General features: G+C 41.5%; 1 protein-coding gene across 1 annotated transcript in view; it reads left to right on the plus strand.

Moving 5' to 3' along the window:
- Positions 1-20,611, plus strand: part of CNTNAP5 (contactin associated protein like 5) — a 697,937-nt gene that overhangs the window by 551,767 nt on the left and 125,559 nt on the right. The window contains exons 20-21 of the mRNA XM_021716185.1: positions 4,558-4,797; positions 12,796-13,020. Of these exons, the coding sequence (XP_021571860.1) occupies positions 4,558-4,797; positions 12,796-13,020 (465 nt within the window). The remainder of the gene's footprint in view (positions 1-4,557; positions 4,798-12,795; positions 13,021-20,611) is intronic.

The raw sequence follows: 20,611 nt of genomic DNA on the forward strand, positions 1-20,611 counted from the left end.
TGAAGTCAACTCAGTTCAGATTCACTGCTACTGCCATTATTTTACATTTGGAGCATCCAGTTAGTACTACAGTATTATTAAATTGCGTGTTTAGTGATTTATGAGTAAGAAATCACTCCATCTGGCAAAACTCAACCAAATACATGCTTTTTTTTTTAAATCATATTTTGGAATTAAAGTCTCCAATAGGATTTTCTCCTAGGTAAGAGTCTGCCACTTGGAGAAGCAGAATTTTCAAAAGAAGATAATTGATGGGTTAGTGTACTTGTTTTTATTTATATATATGCTAAACCTGCTGTCACCTTAGCATTTGAAATCCAGGTGGTAAATGCAACTGAACTTCAATAGAAAACAAGCTGCTTCATGTTTAAGGGCAGAAAAAAACGAAGGAAGAAGAGAGAGAGACAGGGAGGAAGAAAAGCTGGTATCACCCTGTTCTGTATGAAATAAGATCCCAACCCGGTACACTGTTTCCCCAGGGGTTTCTCTGCGCACAAACTTTGCTCGTGCATGTACAAGAAAGGGCAGACACACATGAGAGAAATAGAGGCTCTTATACTTGTGCTCAAAGAGGGCACAAGGAATTGAGATACTTCTCTGAAAGCAATGAGCATTTGTTGAACTGACATTTGGAGGTTTTCTAAGACAGGCTTAGAATGATGATAGCGAAGTTTTTAAGAGTTGATTCATACTCAGTCCAAGGAAACATCATCATAATGAACCCACCTGATACCGAGGGCCAACTGAAGAGTATCATACAAAATTGCTTCTAGCTAGGCCAGCCAACTAATGGTTTCGGTTGTCAAGAAGAGTGATATGGAAGCCAAGAGGATAAATGCACGTGTGTATATTGCTTGGTGGGAGAAAACCTGTACTAGATCAGAGAAAGAAAGTAGAATAATCACGCAGGTGTGGTATTAACCCAAATTGTCTAATATAATAGTTCATTTGAGGATTTTAGGGTATGAGCTATATGAGGGCTTTGACGGTCACCAGATTCTGCCTGACTCCTGACTCTTCCACATAAAATCTGTTTGACTCTTGACCCTAAGTTTTCTCAATTAGGTAATGTTTATAACATAAAAACTAGTTCCCTTCTCACTGAGAATTCAATGAGTTTAGCATAAGATTTCTAGTATACAACTAGTGTGCTTGAAATATATTTATTTTAGGAATCAGAGACATTGTTCTGATTCTCAAAGACCTTAGAGATTAAGTCTGAGTCTCAAAAAATGACTTTAAGTCGCTCTAAGTATAACGCTACATATTTCTTACAGTGAACTATATACGAGAGGAGAGGCAAATAAATAAAGAGGAAAGCATATTAGAACAACTGCTGAAAAATTAAATGCCTGCAATAGCCAGGAAGGCAATATGAATGAATGAAGTGACCCCGGTGGGGTTGGAGTTCATGCCCTATCTTAAAGGAGCTGACCCCAGTGTAGCTACAGCTGAGGTTTGTCGTGCAGAAAAGCAGGCTCATTATTCACAGATCTTCTGATCTTTCGATGGGGAACTTACTAGAATTAAAAACATATTCTTTTGCTTTAAAAAAACTGACAACTTGACAACTAATTAAAATAATTAAATGCTAGGTGAGCAGAACAGTAAGTGGCTGAGTGCAGCAAGTGTGTCTGCGGTTGCAGGGGTGAAGGACACGGAGTGGAGCAGACGAGGAAGATTACATACCATCTAAACACAATATACCGAAGAGGTCCAGAGTCAAAACAGACCACACGACTTTGGGGACCCACAAGTTCCGAATGCCTGGTGCACTGGAGTCAGAGCAGGGAACGTGGGAGGAGGAAGCCCGTGAGATCAGGCACGACCTGCTCTCGTTCGCTGTTTCAGCCATGTTGAGGAATTTCAGCTTGACCTTTAGGACAATGACTGATTCCTGGAGGGTTTCTACAGGAATAGAGAATCCGATTTTCAAATCTGCATCCAATCTGGCTACACAGGGGCGAATGAATGGGAAGAATCAGAGTTAAAGGTAGAATGTTATTGCAGGGATTCAGATGGGGGCGAGAGACTAGACTGAGAACATTGCTCTAGGTGTAGAAAGAAACAGATGGATTCAGAGACATCTGAGAGAACAAATCCCCAAGACTGGGTAGGGGAAGGAAGACTGGGAGTGAGGAGGAGGAGTTGCATTTCTCTTGCATTTCTGCATGTTGTTTAAGCTTCACAGAAGGGTCACTCCTCTGGCAGCACTCACATAGTAAGGGATGGCATCAGAGAATGCAGACAAAATCCACTCTGGGTCTGTGTATGTGTGTGTGTGGTGTGGGGAGAGTATATCTTTAAAAATATTCTGTTCTTAGTCTGCATGTATCTCTTCATAAAGAAAAATCAGCCTAACCTCAAGTTTTCTCCTTTGTGAAGACTAAAACACAACCAGGTAAAAATGGAAATGTAGTTCCCTTCAACTTAGTTCATAGCTCACTGTATAATTATGTTTTGTCAGCATCTGTAATTGAAATGATCCCCTTGTCTTAGGGCATTCTCACCAGACTGTACATCTCAAACCTCAAGGAGTGCATTTCTGTGGGAGAAACCACCTCAGTCACTTTCTGCTCCATTTATAAACTTGTTGACTAAGTCACACGCAAGAAAATGTGCAATAGATCTTGCATTCTTCACCTCTACTAAAAGAAAAATGACACTAACAAGATATATGGAAAGTTATTCATATCCACCATGGGGAGTGACTGCAAAATAAGGGAACAAAAGCAAGCAAAACATTTGGACACAAATTCTCTCCTCTTTATTCTGCACAATCTTCAGGAAAGAAGTAATGAGCCTTCCTCTATGATCTGCTTGTGTTTATAATTGATTTATCTTGTGGTTAAAGAGATTCACTCACCAAAATTGAGACAGACAGGAGAATGCAATTTGGGTTTGGCCTCCTGGCCTGCTTGGGAATCACTTATCAGAACTGAAAAGACAGTGGAGCTTTATCATTACTTCAAAATAAAAGTCTAGATTGATCTCTTAGGAATTTTCTGTTTCTGAATGCAGCCAGTGAATGTCATAAACATACTGAGGGGTCTGGGGACCTGGTGTGATTTATGGAGGGAAGACCTGTACTCCCCTCACCCATACTTCCTACCGTCCTCCCGTCTAACTATGTCCTTCCTTTCCCTTGCCCCACTCTGCCCATCCTTGGGCCCAGCTGACTAACTCCAGGAATTCTTTAGATTGGCCTTTGGTCCCTTCAACTTACAACTTTGTCTCTTGTTTAACAGCTACGTTCCCTGTCTGGGATAACACATTTCAAATTCCTATCTTATCCACCTTGATGGGAACACCTGCCCTGAGGTTTTCCTAGGCCCTTTCTCCTCCTCTCCATTAATACCTCTGGTCGACCTTGAAGATGTATGTGTCTTTCACTTGTCCAGGTGTACAGACTTGGGGCCAAGGATCTGGAATGAAACCTGCATTCTTTAAAGACAGGCTGTCTCTCTGCCTCTCCTGAGATCTCCCAGAATTCTCAGCACCAAATAAATACCCACCTATGGGACTTAGTTTGATTTCTAGCTTGTCTCCCAACACACATTCTTTTTTTTCTGTTATGAAAGGGACGGGCTGGGAGAATCCTGGATTTCCAATGGCAACGAAACACTCTGAAACTTTGATGCTGCCTTATTTTTGAGTAATTTGCAAGGAACAGATCAAAACTCCCTGAAACCTTCCAGATGTACCCGCAGCAGAAAGTTGGGTTATAACCAACCTTAATCTGCATCACAGAAGGAGAAATCTATCTTCCAAATAATAATATAATGTTAAGCTTTAGGATCAATCAGCACATATATATGAAAGACATACTGATTCTAACCATTGTGAGGACTCAAGAGAAGATATAAGAGAAAAGCAATGATTGGGCATATGTTGTGGTCTAGGATCTTAGCTAAGTCTCACCATAAACACACAAAATAGATTTATTCTTGTTTTCCAGATGAAACAGCTGAGGCTTAGGTGATTCAGTGCTCAATACTGCTATTCAGCAAGTTGACGTTGAATTTGACCCATATCTGTCTGGCTCTAGAATCTACCCACTTTCCTATACACTGCATTGCACTGCACTGCACTGCACAGGAATTAGGAAACCTGCTGCAGTTTTCAAAGTTGTTGCTCCCAACGGCTTGTGCCTGATGTTGTCAGAATGGAAAATCCCACTCATGTTTTCTACTTCAGATGAAAGTATGCTGTAGACTGTGTAAAACCCATTTTATTTGCAAGGAACACGGCCATCTGAAAATTTACTTTTAAACTTATAAAATACAGATTTCCACAAGAACCAGTTCCCCCCACCCCCGACCCCTTTCTCTCTCATTTTGATTGGGAGAAGGAGTGTTTCCCAGCCTGGAAACACACACATTTTTTTGAGGCTTTTTGAAATCCCGACTCTCACTGGAAACTTTAATGGAAGAATTCATTCAGCATGACAACAAAAACAATAGTTAACTGTTAACTACTAACGCCCACATGAAACCTAAGACCATCAAGCCCTTTGAGGACTTACTTTTCTTTTCTCTTCCTTTTTTAACCTCTTAGGGGGAACCTCATCAAGACAGAAAGGCTTCCTAGGATGCATCCGCTCCTTACACTTGAATGGGCAGAAACTGGACCTGGAGGAGAGGGCAAAGGTCACATCTGGAGTGAGGCCAGGCTGCCCGGGCCATTGCAGCAGCTACGGTGGCATCTGTCACAACGGGGGCAAGTGTGTGGAGAAGCACAGCGGCTACTTATGCGATTGCACCAATTCGCCTTATGAAGGGCCCTTCTGCAAAAAAGGTACGGCAGGCACTCCCGTTTCTCCCATATGCTCTGTTGTATCACCCAGAGGCCAGAGTCAGGCCGTGCGATACCCACGCCTGTAGACAGCCTTCGTCGTTGATGTGCTCTCTGTTCTCTGCTTAGAGAGTCTGCATAGCTCCTCAGCAAAATTGCATATTCAGGTTATTGTTGCAGGTGTACACTAGCAGTGCAACTGAACTGGATGGATGATTACAGGCCAGCACGCGGCCCATGACCAAGGAGCCAGCCGAGTATAGGAAGGGGTGGACTTCCATTTCTATTGTGTTAACTGGATTGTTAATATCTCCAGTTCCAATTCGTCAGTCTACAAATGTAATCAAAGGATCGTAGACTCTAACCCTGGAGGAGGCTTAGAGATACTGAAGTCATCTTAAATTATTTTTACCACAAAGGAGTATGGGTAAACCAATAAGAACAATATCATGTGTCTGGTGAGATAGCCTTCTTCTGCAGGTGACTTGAGCAAATGTCTGAGCCTTTAAAAACCCTGCCTGGAAGCTCATATTTACTTCATCAGCGGGTTGGGACTGGAACAGGCGAGTCAGAGTTCCTGCCCTGGGGCTTTTTTCACACTCCTTCACAATATTATGAATTCATTATATTGACAAAATTAATCATGGTGAATATACACCTTGGACAAAGAGTGATAATCATGGCATGAATTCTCTAGAAAAGTTCAGGTAATTAAAAACCCTAACATCTCATTATTCAATATAAATGCTTAACATTTTTCAAGCATAAGAACAAAATGTTTAGTATGCTCTCCATCTTTGCAGTACTTTTAAGTTTGTTTTCTTGATGAAAAAAAATTGTTGAGCAAATAATATTTCAAGAGCAGCATTTAGGCTATTAAAGTAAAATGTTTTGATCATTTTGAGATACTATTTACATACAAACAATGATGACAATTATAAATCATTCTTATCAAGTCATTAAAACTCATTTTCCAAGCACCTTGATAAAACAATGCTCCAGTAAGTCAGACTTACTGCTGGAACTTGAGAACAGAGACAGAAAGTACCCCGTGTTTACTTTGAAAAATACTATAATTTAAGCTCTCCATTCATTCATACAGAGACCTTTACCCCAATTAGTTTGAATTACTTGTTTATTATTGCTGGAAAGGAGGCTATGCTTCTTGGGAGAAAATTACTGGCAAAAATTTTAAGGCCAACAGTGTGTTGGGCTATGCATGGGCACTTGAAATAAAGCAGGTCCCACCTTCTTAATATGACCAAAGACACGCAGAGTGCTACTGAACGTTCACACTGGGAGCAGTCTCTGAACTACTTCCCCTGAAAAGTGGAATGCCATCCTTTGAGTGGTCCCAATTGCTAGAAGGAGCACAGACAGAATAAACACTATGGGGCCCAGGCACTGAGTACACAAGTGCTGTTTTCAGCATCTATGCCCAAGTCTTCTCTTTGGAAGAAAATTAACAGCGCACCTCTCTGCATTTCTCCAGGGACATTATTCAAGCTTCCCCTAGATCTTATTGTTTTAAACTTAGCCTGACTTTTTTTTTTTTTTGAGTTAGAGTCTCACTCTGTCGCCTAGGCTAGAGTGCAGTGGTACACTCACGGCCACCGCAGCCTGGACCTGCTGGGCTCAGGTGATCCTTCTGCCTCCGTCTTCCAAGTAGCTGGAACTACAGGCGCTCGCTACCTTCCCTGGCTATTTTTTTTTATTTATTGTAGAGACGAAGTCTCGCAAGTTGCCCAGGATGGTCTCGAATCCCCGAGCTCAGGCAGTCCTCTTGCTTCGGCCTCCCAAAGTGCTAGGATTACAGACTTGAGCCACAGTGCCAGGCTAGCCTGACTTTTGTTGGTTCCTTTGTCTGGCTTTGTCTGGAACAGTTCTTATTAATTTTCTTCTGTCCATGCCATGGTATCTTTTGCCTGCATATTTGGAATATCCTCTGTATTTCCTCCCACTTTTCATTTTTGGTCTTTAAGTTAAATACACAAATGTGCGCTCAGCCTCTTCAGCATGCTTCCTATGTCACTATTTCCAAACTTTTTTCTCTTTCTGATATTTCTAATGACTTCCTCTACTGTCAGTACTTGTGATGTATTTAAGATGGATTTTGTTTGTTTGTTTGAGTTGGAGTCTCACTCTGTCGCCCAGACTGGAGTGCAGTGGCCGCTCCCCTCCCGGCCCCCGTAACCTCAACCTGCTGGGCTCTGGCTATCCTTCCACCTCAGCCTTCCAAGTAGCTGGAACTACAGGCGCGCGCTACCACGCCCAACTAATTTTTTGATTTATTGTGAGATTAGGTCTCACCAAGCTCCCCAGGCAGGTCTCGAACCCGCGGACTCAGGCAATCCACTCACCTCGGCCTCCCAAAGTGTGGGATTACAGGCTGAGCCACCAAACCCGGCTTCAGATGGATTTTTTAACCAATTCTTTGAGCCACACCAGTTGCCCCTAGGAAATGTGGCTTGGAACTGAAGTGAAGGAGACATCAGCTATGAGATGGTCCTGAACAAAGGATGTCCTCTGTTGGGATAGTCTTCCATGCTACTTACTATGGTGCAGTATATAGTTCAGGAAAATGATGAATACACCAGAAAGAGTTTGGGTGGAATTTGGGACATTTGTTCTTTGTAAATACCTGAAACAGAACCATGGTTCGTTGGCCCGTTTTCTGTTTCTTATAATGGTACAAAGGAATAAGCATCATAAAATTAACTAGCAATTGCCAGTAACATATATTCCTTGTTCCTGAACTAGTAGGGCAGGTATTAACATCTTAGTTTAACATATGGAGGTTCCTGGAGGTTTACTGATTTGCAAGTAAGTGTCAGAACTAGAAGTCCAGTCAGTATCTTTTTGATTCATTTTTCCTCTTTATGACCCTAATTGCATTCTATACAGGAATATGGTAAAAGAATCCCATCTCACCAAATAGGTAGTTTGCGTTTTATATGTTTGTCTTTCTTTTTACAATTATTGAGTTGTAGTTTATATACCATAAAATTCACTACATTAAGGTGGACAATTCAGTGATTTTAGGCATATTTACAGTTATACAGCCATTGCCAGTATTTAATTTCAGAATATTTCCATCATTCCATTCGCCTCTCTGCCAGTCTCTGGAAACCACTAATCTGCTTTCTGTCTCTCTGGATTTGCCTGTTCTGGACCTCTCATATAAACACTACCATATAATTTGCGACTTTCCTGTGGTGTTTTTTTTCTCCTTGACACAATGTTTTCAGGATTCATCCGTGTCATAGCATTTTTCAAGGCTTTATCCCTTTTTATTGCCAGAGAATATTTCATACAGTGAAAGCACCACATTTTGTTAAACCATTTATCAGTTGCTGGACATTGGGATGGTTCCGTTTCTTTATCTGTTATTATGCTGCCATAACATTCATGTGTACATTTTGTGTGGACATTTGTTTTCTGTTCTCTTAGATATGTGCCTAGAAGAGAGGTTGCTGGGTCATATGGCAACTATATGCTTAACTAACCGTTTGAAGGACTGCCAAGCTGTTTTTCAAAGTAGTAGCTACTCCACTTTTCATGTCCATCAGTGGTGTATTAGGGTTCCAGCTTTTCTGCTCCCTTGTCCATACGTGCTATTGTCTAGCTTTTTGAATAACAGAAATCCTACTGGGTGTGATATAACATCATACTGTGGTTTTGGCCACAGAAAAGTCACAATTATATGGTTACATTAGTCCTTAATGACTAGTGATACCGAACATCTTTTCATGTGCTTATTGTCCATTTGTATACATATGCTTTTGAAGAAATCGCTATTTAAATCTTGTGCCAGTTTTTAAAATAGCTTCTTTTTCATGTTTCTGTATAGCTATGAGAACGTGTCATATATTCTGAATATGGTTCACTTTTAAAATATATGATTTGCAAATATTTTATCCCTTTCTATTGGTTGTCTCTCCACTTTCTTTGCAGTATCTTTTGAAGTACAAAAGTTTTAGTTCTGATGAAGTCCAATTTATCTATTTTTCTTTCTCTAATTATGTGTGCTTTTAACGTCATGGCTAGGATACCATCACTTAGTCCGAGGTTACGAAGATCTATGTGTGTTTTCTTCTAGAAGTTTTAGAGTTTTAGCTCTCACAGTTGGGTCTTTATCCATTTTCCATTAATTTCTGTATTTGTTGTGAGGAAGGGGTCTAATTTCAATCTTTTGCCTGTGAATACCCACTTGTCCTGCACCGTTTGTTGATATGCGTTTGTTTTTTGACTTCATACCCTTCACAACACAGATATCATTAATGAAGAACCTGGGTGGGACTATCATGCTATTATTATTTAAATGTTTCTGATTTAAAATGTTAGATAATATATTTGAAAATACATTTGGAAATCTAGAAAAGTTAAGACCCAATTTAATTACTCAGAGACCATCATTCAAAACACTCTGTGTTCTTCTAGCTTTGTTTGTTTGTTTTGCTGTGTTGTGTTTTCATTTAATACAGCTGAGAAAATTTTGCCCATTATTTTCTATACTGGATTTTCTTTGTTTCATTTTGATAGATTTCCTTTACAAATCATAAACATTGGTGAACATCAGTTTTAATGATTGTAATATATTCTATCAAATGCCATTTCCTTGTTTAATCTGTTCTATCACCAGAGCTAGACAACTCACAGAATAATAGTGGGGCTCTGACACTGGACCTGTCTAAGTACAGAGCCTACCTCATCTATAATCTATGTGTGACGCTGGTCGTGTAACTCAACCTCAAGTGTTCTTGGTTTCCTCATCTGTAAAATATAGACAGTGCAGGAATCTTTTACAACAGGTCCTGTTTGCTTAACATTCAGTGAGCCCTCCACCAAACACTTGAGATAATTTACAGCATATGAAGTCTGACCAAATACTTGTTCTTATTGTTGAAGCAAATTCAAGATACAATACTATTTCATCTATAAATATTATAGTATGTACTGCTAAAAGATAAGGACTCATGGAAGACGTATCCACAGAGCCATTATCATAAGAAAAATGCAATAATAAATTTTGGAAATATTCACTCAGTATTCAAATTTCCCATTATTTCATTTACACTTAGTTTGATAGTTTCAAAATCAATTACAGCCTGATTGAATTTCTAGGAACTGCTAGACTACTTATTACCAGGGACTGGTCTTTCTTTTTGTTTCAATTCTAACGCTGGTTCTATTACTGTTATTAAGGCCAGGTACCATCTATTGAGTTCCTGCTATGCGCCATGCTTGTATGCACTTTCTTCCAATACCTCACTCATCTTAAGTTTGAGTCCATTCTGATTTATACGTGAATAACCTGAGGTTAAGTGGGATTCTGTGGTCAGGAGAGACAGGCAGAGTCAGATTCCAGCTCCATCCCTACCGTCTCCAGGTCGGTGCAGCGAAGCACACCCTGCCAGTGCCATTTCATTTCCTAGCTCCTTCTCATCGTTCATGCCTCCTGTCAAGCCCCTGTCAATGTTGAGCTCCTCTGTGAGTCTCTCAGGCTACTCTGGTCTCAGAGACATCCCTTTCTTTTTTGAGTGACAATCATCCATTGTCTTTGTGGCTCACACATCAAGTTCTATGCTAACTTTATTGGTGTTTATTTTCTAAAAGTGTGTCTGAACACCTCGGAACCCAGTTGGCATGAGTCCTTCCACTACCTGGGTGCTCAAGGAATGTTGCTGATACTGGTACTGTGGCTCTGGAGTAGCATGATGATCACGGGAAATCACCTTCAAGTTCAGGGTTTTCATCCATTTAGTCCAATGGTTTTGAGTATTCAGACAGTCTAATTGATCAAAAAGCTTAAACTCTTAGACTATAAAACATAAGAAATGGAAAGAATAATAGAATCCAGGTATATTGCTGAATTTAGCTTTATGCTGAAATAGAAAACATCCAAATGTTAAAAAAATAATTAGAAGGGGGCTGGAGAAAGAGTGATGACAGAAATTTGGCTTGACATTTCTAATTACAAATGATTTTCATTTTTAATTTCTTGACCTAAGTATAAATAAAAAAGTAACATACTGGATATACCTATATCTAACATGTTATTCCTAACAGAGTGCTCTGAGTTGGATTTCTGTTTCAGCACACACACAGACATCGAATAAAAGCCCTTTATTCTACTTGGAAGGCTGAAGTGGAAGAAATGCTGGAGCCCAGCAGGTCGAGGCTGTGGTGGCCGTGAGCATGCCACAACACGCCAGCCTGGGCGACAGAATGAGACTCCAACTCAAAAAACAAAAAACAAAACAAAACAAAAGCTCTTTATTCTGTTAACTAGGAGATGGTAGCCAAAACGTGGGCCAAATGTCCCTGAAAAAACTCACTTAGGAAAAATTCTTAAATCAAGCTAATGATTAACCAAAATTCTTACTGTCACAAGTATCGGCTGCATATTTTTACCATCAGGAGTACCGATGTTGTAACCCGCATGATAAATGCAAAACGCTTTCTCTGAACCTTTAGCAAAAATGAAATAGTATTCCCAATCTGCTAGGCAATATGCATAAATATGCAACTTTAATTTTTTGGCACTATTACAAACTGCTTCAGAATTTTCACAAGGTGGGACAAATTTGCAATAGAATTAAGAAGCAAAAGCCGGGTTTGATTATGCTCTAGGTGCCACCAACTCAATCAGAGAATTTAATTGGGAATTAAGAACATTCCACAAGCCACTCAGGACAGAGGGAAATGAATCATGCCAACATGGGCTTATGTTTACAGAGCAATTTTTATGGCGGAGAATCACTGCCAAATCTAAGGTATGTTGCTCTGTGAGGGAACCTTCCCCACAAACTCTGATACGGTACAGAGAAAAAAAATTAAATTTTAGATCCAAAAGAGCAGTCTAGATCCAAAAGGAATATCTCAGCATTTGGACGGATGGACAGTCAATACAGATATGTGTGTAAAAGCTGTTGGGATGGGTTCAGGTTAAATTCTCCTCTAACTTGGAGAGACCAGGAGTTGGAACTCTCTTAAGTGACACACATTATCTCATCCACATGGAAATGCTGATGAGGTAGGTTGATGATTTCCATTCACCAGATGAGAAAATAGTCTCCGCAGGGTTCCCTGACTTGCCTGGGACCACACAGCCAGCGTGAAATTGAGTGGGACTTCAGATCTAGTGCTGATTCATGCTGTGCTAGTTCCACTCAACCAAAATGATAACAGTTGGAGCCGGAGCATTTTCTCAAAGAGTCTGGGTGATGTGCAGGTTCCTGTTAAGTGAATTTCATCAATTTGTAGATACCACGTTTTTTTTCTGGTGGTGGCAGGCCTCCATCCGACGTGTTGCGCTATGGGATTGTTTCCCATGGGATGATCTATTTGCTCAAGTCTTTCCTGTTTTTTGAAACTGAGTAGCAATGCCTAGACATCTGAAAAAAACCAAGTCCAAGAACTGGATAACCTATGGTTTTCCTTCTGCTTCCATGCATTCCTTCTTTACTGTTTCCTTTGGTCATTACACATTTCTCAACACCATGGAGAATCACTTCTGCCCACCTCCAATGGCCTGCTCTCTGTGTTTACAACCACAATCTTCCTGAAACATCAGAAAAACACAAACAGAACGGTTAGGACCACAAATTTGAATGTAAGATGGCGTCAGCAAATTTCTGTCTGCACTCTGCTGGAGGCAGAGACATTTTATCTTTGCCTCTCGGGGAACTGGCCACACGTGGTAGTCATTCTGCAGATGCGTGTTAAACTGGATCAAAACTTCAAGAGGCAGACCTGCGCTCTCCCTTCTGGCCATGCTACCTTGTTCAAGGTGCGTAACCTCTGAAAGCCTCACATTTCTCCTTTGTAAATAAGAATAATGACCCTGCCACTTCAAAACTGTAGTGGGAAGCATGTTATGTGAGTCACGTGACACTCCTCACCCAGTGACTGGTGCATATGAAACAAGAAAATGATGACTGTTCTGCATGATGGACTAAACGTTTCCACATATGCTCTTTCCCCTCTTCTATTTTGCAGAGGTTTCTGCGGTTTTTGAGATGGGCACGTCGGTTACTTACATGTTCCAAGAACCCTACCCTGTGACCAAGAATGTCAGCCTCTCATCATCGGCTATTTACACAGAGTCGGCTCCAACCAAGGAGAGCATCGCACTTAGTTTTGTGACAGCCCAGGCCCCCAGTCTTTTGTTCTTTATCAATTCTTCTTCTCAGGACTTTCTGGCTGTTCTGCTCTGCAAGAATGGTGAGTGCTAATGGCATGCTGCCCAGTGGAGCATCGGTCTGGGCTGGAGGGATAGTGCGTGCCCTCCAGAACTCTGCATAATTTCAGCTTCAAGTTGGTCCCACCTGGGCAGGTTATTTCTGGACTTCCAGCCAAACCCTTGATTATACTTTACTTTATGAGTTGCAATTGGTATTCAGGGCCAGTGTCAATTCACTGCTGAAGTCTCAAATGCATTGACTTTAATTTGCCTCAACTGGGTAGCAGTAATTCTTTATTATTTATTCTGTGCTGGAATCCATTAAGTGCAAAGGAGGAGATCATAGGCATCTCTGAATTTCAGAAGGACACTTGCCACATATATCCTGTCATCTCCGCTGCAGTCCTCTTTACTGAAGGCTGTTAAAACAATGAGTATGCATGCAGGCTGCATTAATAGAAGGTGATTGTGCAGGTCTTAGAGAGAAACGGTTGGTATACACGAGTCATAACCTTGTGAAACTGGGGGCTTGCTTCTGAGAATCAGATTTCTTCTTAGAGGCCTAATTTTGTTTAATATAATGTCAAACTGTGGCATTTACTATTTTCAAACAGCAAGATCTGAGGCATTTTAGTTGACAAAACTATAATACTGTTTTATAAATCAAAATGTTATCACGTTCTTTCTTTTTGTAATTATTCCAACTTGATATAAATTCATAAATATTTATAGGACAGTTTTTTTCCTAACAATAAATTAATGAACTAAATTATTTTTTCAAGGTTATAGTACATTCTTATTTAAGCTTCTGGACTAGTCATATGCTCAATATCACAGTACCTGAGGCAGAAATTATTTCTCTGTTTGTAGAGTATCTAACAGAACCTAGGCTCAAGTGTCTAAATTGTCCATTGCTAACTTAAGTAATAGGTGAGAATCCTATTTTGGAAAGCAAGGGAACAAAATGGAAGATGAGAAGGTTACAGTGATGAAAGAGGTGGAACCCCTATCAAGCAAGGAATTTTAACCAGTTATGACGGCTGCTAAGAGAACTCAGGTTTCTTGCCTATATTACTTAATTCCGCCCAACAAGGAGGAGGATACTTGATGTATCTATGGCCAAGAACACTATCAGACCAAGATCCAATGGGATGGATCCATTTTTAGAATAGGCAAAGAGGACAAAGATGTGGACATTCCTGTAGTATGATCTCAAAGAACACTGTCCTGGGATCAAGAATGTGCTCTTCCTCTTCTTCTAATCTACTGGTATCATGAGAGGAGTCTGGACTTTTGATCAGCTCTGTCCAATCCATGTAGCTACTTTCAGGGTAGACAGTGGCAGGAAACAGCAGCCAGGAAGACCAGGGTATGCTGCATACATGGTTCCCTCTCCAGATATGACAAAGAGATTCTCAAAAATCATCTCGCTCTCTTTTTTCTTTATGTTACCTTTCTTTGCTTCATCTCTTGTTTTCTCATTATTTCCAACCTTGAAAGTAATGAGTGATTTGTGGGCCTAAAGGAACTGGGGTCCTGGTCACCGAATCAAGGTTAAAATTCAATAAGAATAAAAACGGCCTACCTGGTATAATGGTGTCCTTCTTTCTAAGAGGAAAATGGAAGGGAAGGAAAAAGGGAGAGAAAAAGGGAAAAGGATGATGATTGGTCATTCCAAGCCTATCTGGCCTTGAAGAGCCCACAGGAGGGAAACATTATGAGTTATTTGACCTCCTATTTTCAGTAGATCGTTATACGATTATGATGAAATCATCATATCAACATGTCAGGTCTTCGACTTTGCTCATCATGCCTCTGTTAGGTTAATAAGATTGACTGAAGACACTTTGGCACAAAGAGGTTTGCCAAGTAAACCTAGGCCAATCAGGCCAAGTGCTGGAACCAAGACCCAGGCCTCCCAAAAATCAGCCCAGCAATTTTCCTTCGAAACAAGATCATGCCATTGGTCCAGAATAAGATGTTTAGAGAATACTAAGATGCAGGATTTTCTCCAGGGCATTTTTGGGGTACAGCCTGGGGAAATATGGCTGCCATAAATACAGAACATGCAATGGGTATAACTGTAGCAAATCACACACACAATTCTATGCTAGATAACTCATCCACACAGCACTTAATTCTCCCCACAACTCTGTTTGGTGGTATAGCCAGTTTTTTATAGTTGCAGAAACTGAGGAATTTCAAAATCTGATAGCAAGTAAGAAGCAGAGCTGAGATTCAACCTCCCTTTCCCAATCCGGTGGCATGTTCTATACTGTCAATTGCAAGGGCTAAGCCAAGAGGGTTATTGTTTTGTTTTGCTTCGTTTTTAACAAATAATGAGTTAAGTACTTTGAATATGTTTAAATGGGAGGACATTTTTCAATTCTTCTCTGATCTTATTTTCTTATACCCTGATGGTTATCTTCATTAAAAGCTCGGCTACATTCGGGAAACCAGGAGATACTTGTGCCTTTTTTGACTGCTTGTTTTAAGCTAAGGTCTCAGGGCATATGTGAAAGCTCTAGTGCGAGTCCTCGCAACTCGGGCTAACTCAGAGGAGATGGGTGTCCAGACTGTGGTCAGTATGAGAATGCCCCCTCCTCACTCCAGCTAAGAAGACCGCAGCCTCATATGGCTCAAGGGAACAATGTGGTAGGCAGTGGGGAGGACACCCTGATTTGGAACACTGGGCATCTCCTGCCATCTCCTTGTACCGCAGAGACACAACCAAAATCTGTACTTGACCATTCATTCTTTTGTTAATTATGAGTCCTTCTGCACAGTATTGGGAATTGTGAAGATCAAGTAAAGATTAGCTGGATCTGGTGCTGTCTAATGACAATAAGGAAAAAGGGAGATTCAAAATCTACCTTCAACTTCTTGAAAGGCGTTCCCGTTACCCAGATTTCTAAAACAACATAACTAGAAGATGGATTTGGTCTATCCTTAAGGAGGTTCCCTAGGAATTCAAAGGTTATAACAATGGAATAAAATACCTTGAGTGGTAGTGAATTCCTTGCCATTGAAGATCTTCAAATTATGATGAAATGACTATTTATTAGAGAAACTGTAATAGCAATCTCAGCAGTGGATAAGAGAAAAAAATAATCATCCCTGAGCTTCTTCTCAAGTCATAGACTTTGTGATTCTTCATTCCCTTCTTGTGTAGTCCTCCATTAATATTTCTTTCTGTTAAGGCTTCATTTGCAGACTTTGAAATGCTACTTTGAGGAATGAAGAATCAATATCCTTACAGCTTGTTCTCAGTATGTTTGTTCTATTAGGCCATTGACCCAATTACCACAGAATCATAGTGGGAAGTGCATTGCATTATCAAGAACTAGGAATATTTTTAATGTCACGTTGATACACTGTGGTAAAAAATAAATCCATAAAAATACTGTTGGAAGTTAAGACTGCTTACAGGTTGCAAGAAGGCCAAGAAAACGAAGATAGCAAAGGGAAAGGTTTTTATCTGTGAGGGTTTTTATAACAACTGATTCACACCTCGATGAGATGGAATTAAGAGCTGTCTTCTGTTAGGTCAGTTTCTCAATCTTTTTTTGATTGATGACACCTTTGGGAATCTGGTGAAATTATGATGAGAGGGCCACTCTTACAGGAGTCTGTTTTGCTCTTACTATGCAAAAGCAATTTCCCACATCCAGTTTGTACCAAGTAGCTCTAATTTCAGTGCTCAGAGTGAAGAAGCCAGTGGGTGGAGTTTGGTGGATGAATTGGGTAAACACTGAACAAAATTCTCGGCTTACAAATTTATGTATCCTAGTTGGCCAGGCCAGAGGAGAGATCAGTGTGATTCCAAGCCGTGCCTACAGGTCTCTCCCTGGCAGGGGTTTGCTTTGGCAGGGCTGGAATTCTTCTTTGCTCTTTATCATCATTTTTGAAATTTCTCCAGCTGGATACTTATTCAGGTTAAGCTGCTGCTATCTTTTTAAATGAAAACAAGTCCTTCTTTCTCAATGAAGAAAAGGATTTTAACTCCCAGGTTGAAAGAACAGAGGCAGAGAGAGGCGTTTCGAGGTCACAGTGTCCTTAGGAGAGAACAGGCAGTCGCAGTTCCATAATCTGGGGCTTTGTCCACGACTTCCCCAAGACTTGGCAGTTAGAGGAGAAAGGATCTTTAACAGAGCATGTGGGTCTAGAGAGGGAGATGAAAGTGGTCTAAGGGTACATGTGGCTGGGCACAGTGGCTCACGTCTGTAATCTTAGCATGTTGGGAGGCCAAGGTGGGAGGATCACTGGAGCCCAGGAGTTCGAGACCAGCCTGGACAACATGATGTTATAGATGCTGGGTCGAAGTCTGTTCGAGTGAGAGAGGCAAAGATGATCAGTTCTCTGTGGGAAGGAAGGTCAGAAAGGTTTCATGGAGACAGTGACCCTTAATTTAGTCACGAAAGCAAAACAAGTGTTCTACAGTCAGACATTATATTTTTTAGTAAAAATAAGATGTTTCTTCAGTTGTTCCTCATTTTCTTCATTTGTAGATTTTACATATGTGCTGTGTATAAATGAGGGGGACCCCCAAACCTGGACTTCATTCATTAAAATTGTGCTTATTCTTACACGTGGAGACTTCAGTCACCTTCAAAGTACTCTCTGTTTGACACAGCACACCTGTCAAGATGCTTTTTCCACTGCTCAAAACAAATTTTGAATTTGTCGATGTTGATGCTCTTTAGTGCTTCTGCTGATTTTCGCTTCACCTCTTCCACATCGGCAAAATGTTTTGCTTTGGGGACTTTTTTCACGGGGGAAACAGATTTGGAAAGTCTCTCAGGGTGAGATCACATGGACAGAGAGGGCGGGGCGTGGCGATCATGCCGTCTTTAGTCCAAAACTGCTGGACGCTCAGCGCAGTGGGGGCAGGTGTGCTCGTAAGTCACCCATCAGGAACTGGTCAAATGCGTTGAAAGAATCCCCAAAAATAAAAATCACCGAAGCGGAATACAGCCTCTCACAACGACACTAGCCTGTACACGGATGCTGATAGGTACTGAGAACACTTCCTGAGTGGGGGTAACCTGTACTCTAAGGGGCCCGCCCTCCGAAAGGTCATTTCCACTGGGGGGAAGTTTCCCCTTACATTATTCCCCAATCAACTTGTTTTTACTCTTTCATCATCTGTCCTTCTTGGCTCCTTTATGGTAGGAAGAAAAAGTCAAATTTAGAGTAAGTGCTAACTCTAAGGCAGTCCACCTAGCGTAAAATCGTTTGGGTGCATGTTCCAGACTGAGCTCCCAGGTCACCTTCCTGTGGTGGCTGTGCAGCTTCCCTCCAGCACCAAATGATTTGTCTGACTTTGCTTGGGCATTTTCTTTTACTCGATCTCTGTCTCTCTCGATTTTGACATACGCATTCATAAGATGCACTGTCTGCATTTGTGATTGCACACACCTTGGAGGGAATAATGATGAACTGAGCCACTCTCTATTTTGAACAGACTAACTCAAGGGAGGCAAGAATGTGGAGGAATCCAGGCAGAAAGCATCTTCAAAGGCCAAAACTCAGCAGCTGCTAGCCAGGGCTGGGTTGACCTGAGAACACCCCTGCCATTACTGCCTTCCCATGGAAGCCCTTCAAAGTGTCATTCTGCCTCCTGACACCCCCTCTCTGACACCAGCTTATGCTTGCGTACTCAGAGCAGCAGGAAGTCTGAAAAACAGACTGAGGAACGCTAGCTTCAGAAGGCCTGATTCCTTGGCCTGCTAAGCCCTGACCACGTCAGTCTCTGGACTTGTGTCAAGCCACACTTTGCTGGGTTTGGATTTGAAACTCCCAGATGCCTTGGGATATCTCTCAGACTTTGTTGGTGGTTTCATTTGCCACTTGTCTGGGTTTTCCAACAATTTCACGCAGTCCTTCCATCGTCCATTTCCCAATAACGCGGTTTTGACACGCAACAACTTTAGAGGGCGAGCAAGAGTCCTCCTGGTTCCCTCTTCCTCCTAGAGAAAGGGAACTGATGAAGCCAGAACACAGGGCACATCCAGTATCTCACAGTTAGTCCTTGGTGCTAAGTGGTGGGCCTGGGGGGAGAAACGCAGGCATGCTGAATAGAATTGGATCGTTCAGTTATCTCTGCAGTATTTTGTGGTATACTCTTAAGTCCTTGAAGATTTCTAGACACTGAGTTGTGAACCCCACTCCTAAGCCTTGACCCTCAGGGTGACTATATTGAGAGTAAGAATACAGTAATTCAGTGAAATGAGATCAGATGACTGGAGCCTTGATCCGAGAGGATTCGTGTCCTTACAGCAGGAGACACCAGAGAACGGTCTCCACTCTCTCTCTCCATCCCACATGAGGACACTGAGAAGGCAGGCCAGGAGGAGAGCCCTCACCATGAGCCACATCAGCCGGCACCTTGTTTCTGCACTTCCGAACCTTCAGAACCATGAGAAAGTAAATGTCAGCTGTTTGGGTCACTCAGTCCGTGGTATTTTGTTACAGCCAACCGAGCTGACTAAGACAGACGTCAAATGAGATCTTGTAAGGAAATGTACTTTGTAGACTGTAAAGTACAAAACACATTTTGTTTTCTTACTGATAATGGTAATAATATGAATTATCTGCAGCCCTGAATCATCAGAGCATGAATGTGCAGGCTAGGATTCAGGACATTTGGGATTCAAATTTAATACAAAGAGGAAATAAAAATCGCCCAGTGCCTAAACACAGAACACTTCATGGGCATGGGTGGAACATTACCTTGGAGAAGGGGAAATCGAATGCATAGGGTGCTGCTCGCTCCCACCCCCAACCCTCCCAACTGTCACAAGGCACAGCCAGCAGATTTTAATATACACAGGCATGAAAATGAACATTCTCAAGAATGCCTTTCTCAAACCTTGATACAGACCTTCAACAGAGTTTTTCTGGTTGTTTCCAAAAGAAAGACTGAGGGGGGTGTGCGTGCATGCGTGTGTGTGTGTGTGTGTGTGTGTGTGTGTGTGTGTGTGTGGAGAGAGAGAGAGAAAGAGAGAAGATGAGAGAAAGAGAACTCGAGAAGATAGTTATACACTGGACTGAGAGGGATTCTGCAGAGTGAGGTCCCTGAAAAATACTGTTGGGGAGACATAGTCAAATACAGGGGAACCTCAACCCCGACTGCTCTGGCTGTGGACCTTAGCTGAGCCACATAGGGCAGCATCAAAGAAAACCAAAACAGAGGGTACAGCAGCTTTGGAGTCAGCCCTTTAAATCCTCCAGCGAAGTACAGTAACCAAAGGCTAGTATGGAACTAAAGCTAGCAAAAATAATCAAAATACAATCAGCTCTACAGGCATTTATTTAATACCTACTGTCTTGGTTTCTAGGGCTGCCCTAACAAAATACTACAGACTAGGTGTCTTAAACAACAGAAGTTAGTTTTCTAGCAGTTCTGGAGACTGGAGGCCCAAGATCAAGATATTGGCAGAGCTGGTGTCAGGTGAAGTGTCTTGGACTGGGCACCTTTTCTCTGTGTGCTCGCATTATCTTTGCTCAGTGCATGAGGAGAGTGAGGAAGAGACAGAGGGTTCCCTTATAGAGACATTAGTCCCATAGGATCAGGGCTCCACCCTTATGACTTCATGTGACTTTATTACCCTAGAGGCCCCGTCTTCAAAT

Source organism: Carlito syrichta, unplaced genomic scaffold (genome assembly GCF_000164805.1).
Source record: "Carlito syrichta isolate Samal-C Ts95f unplaced genomic scaffold, Tarsius_syrichta-2.0.1 Scaffold308256, whole genome shotgun sequence".
Classification (NCBI taxonomy): Eukaryota; Metazoa; Chordata; class Mammalia; order Primates; family Tarsiidae; genus Carlito; species Carlito syrichta.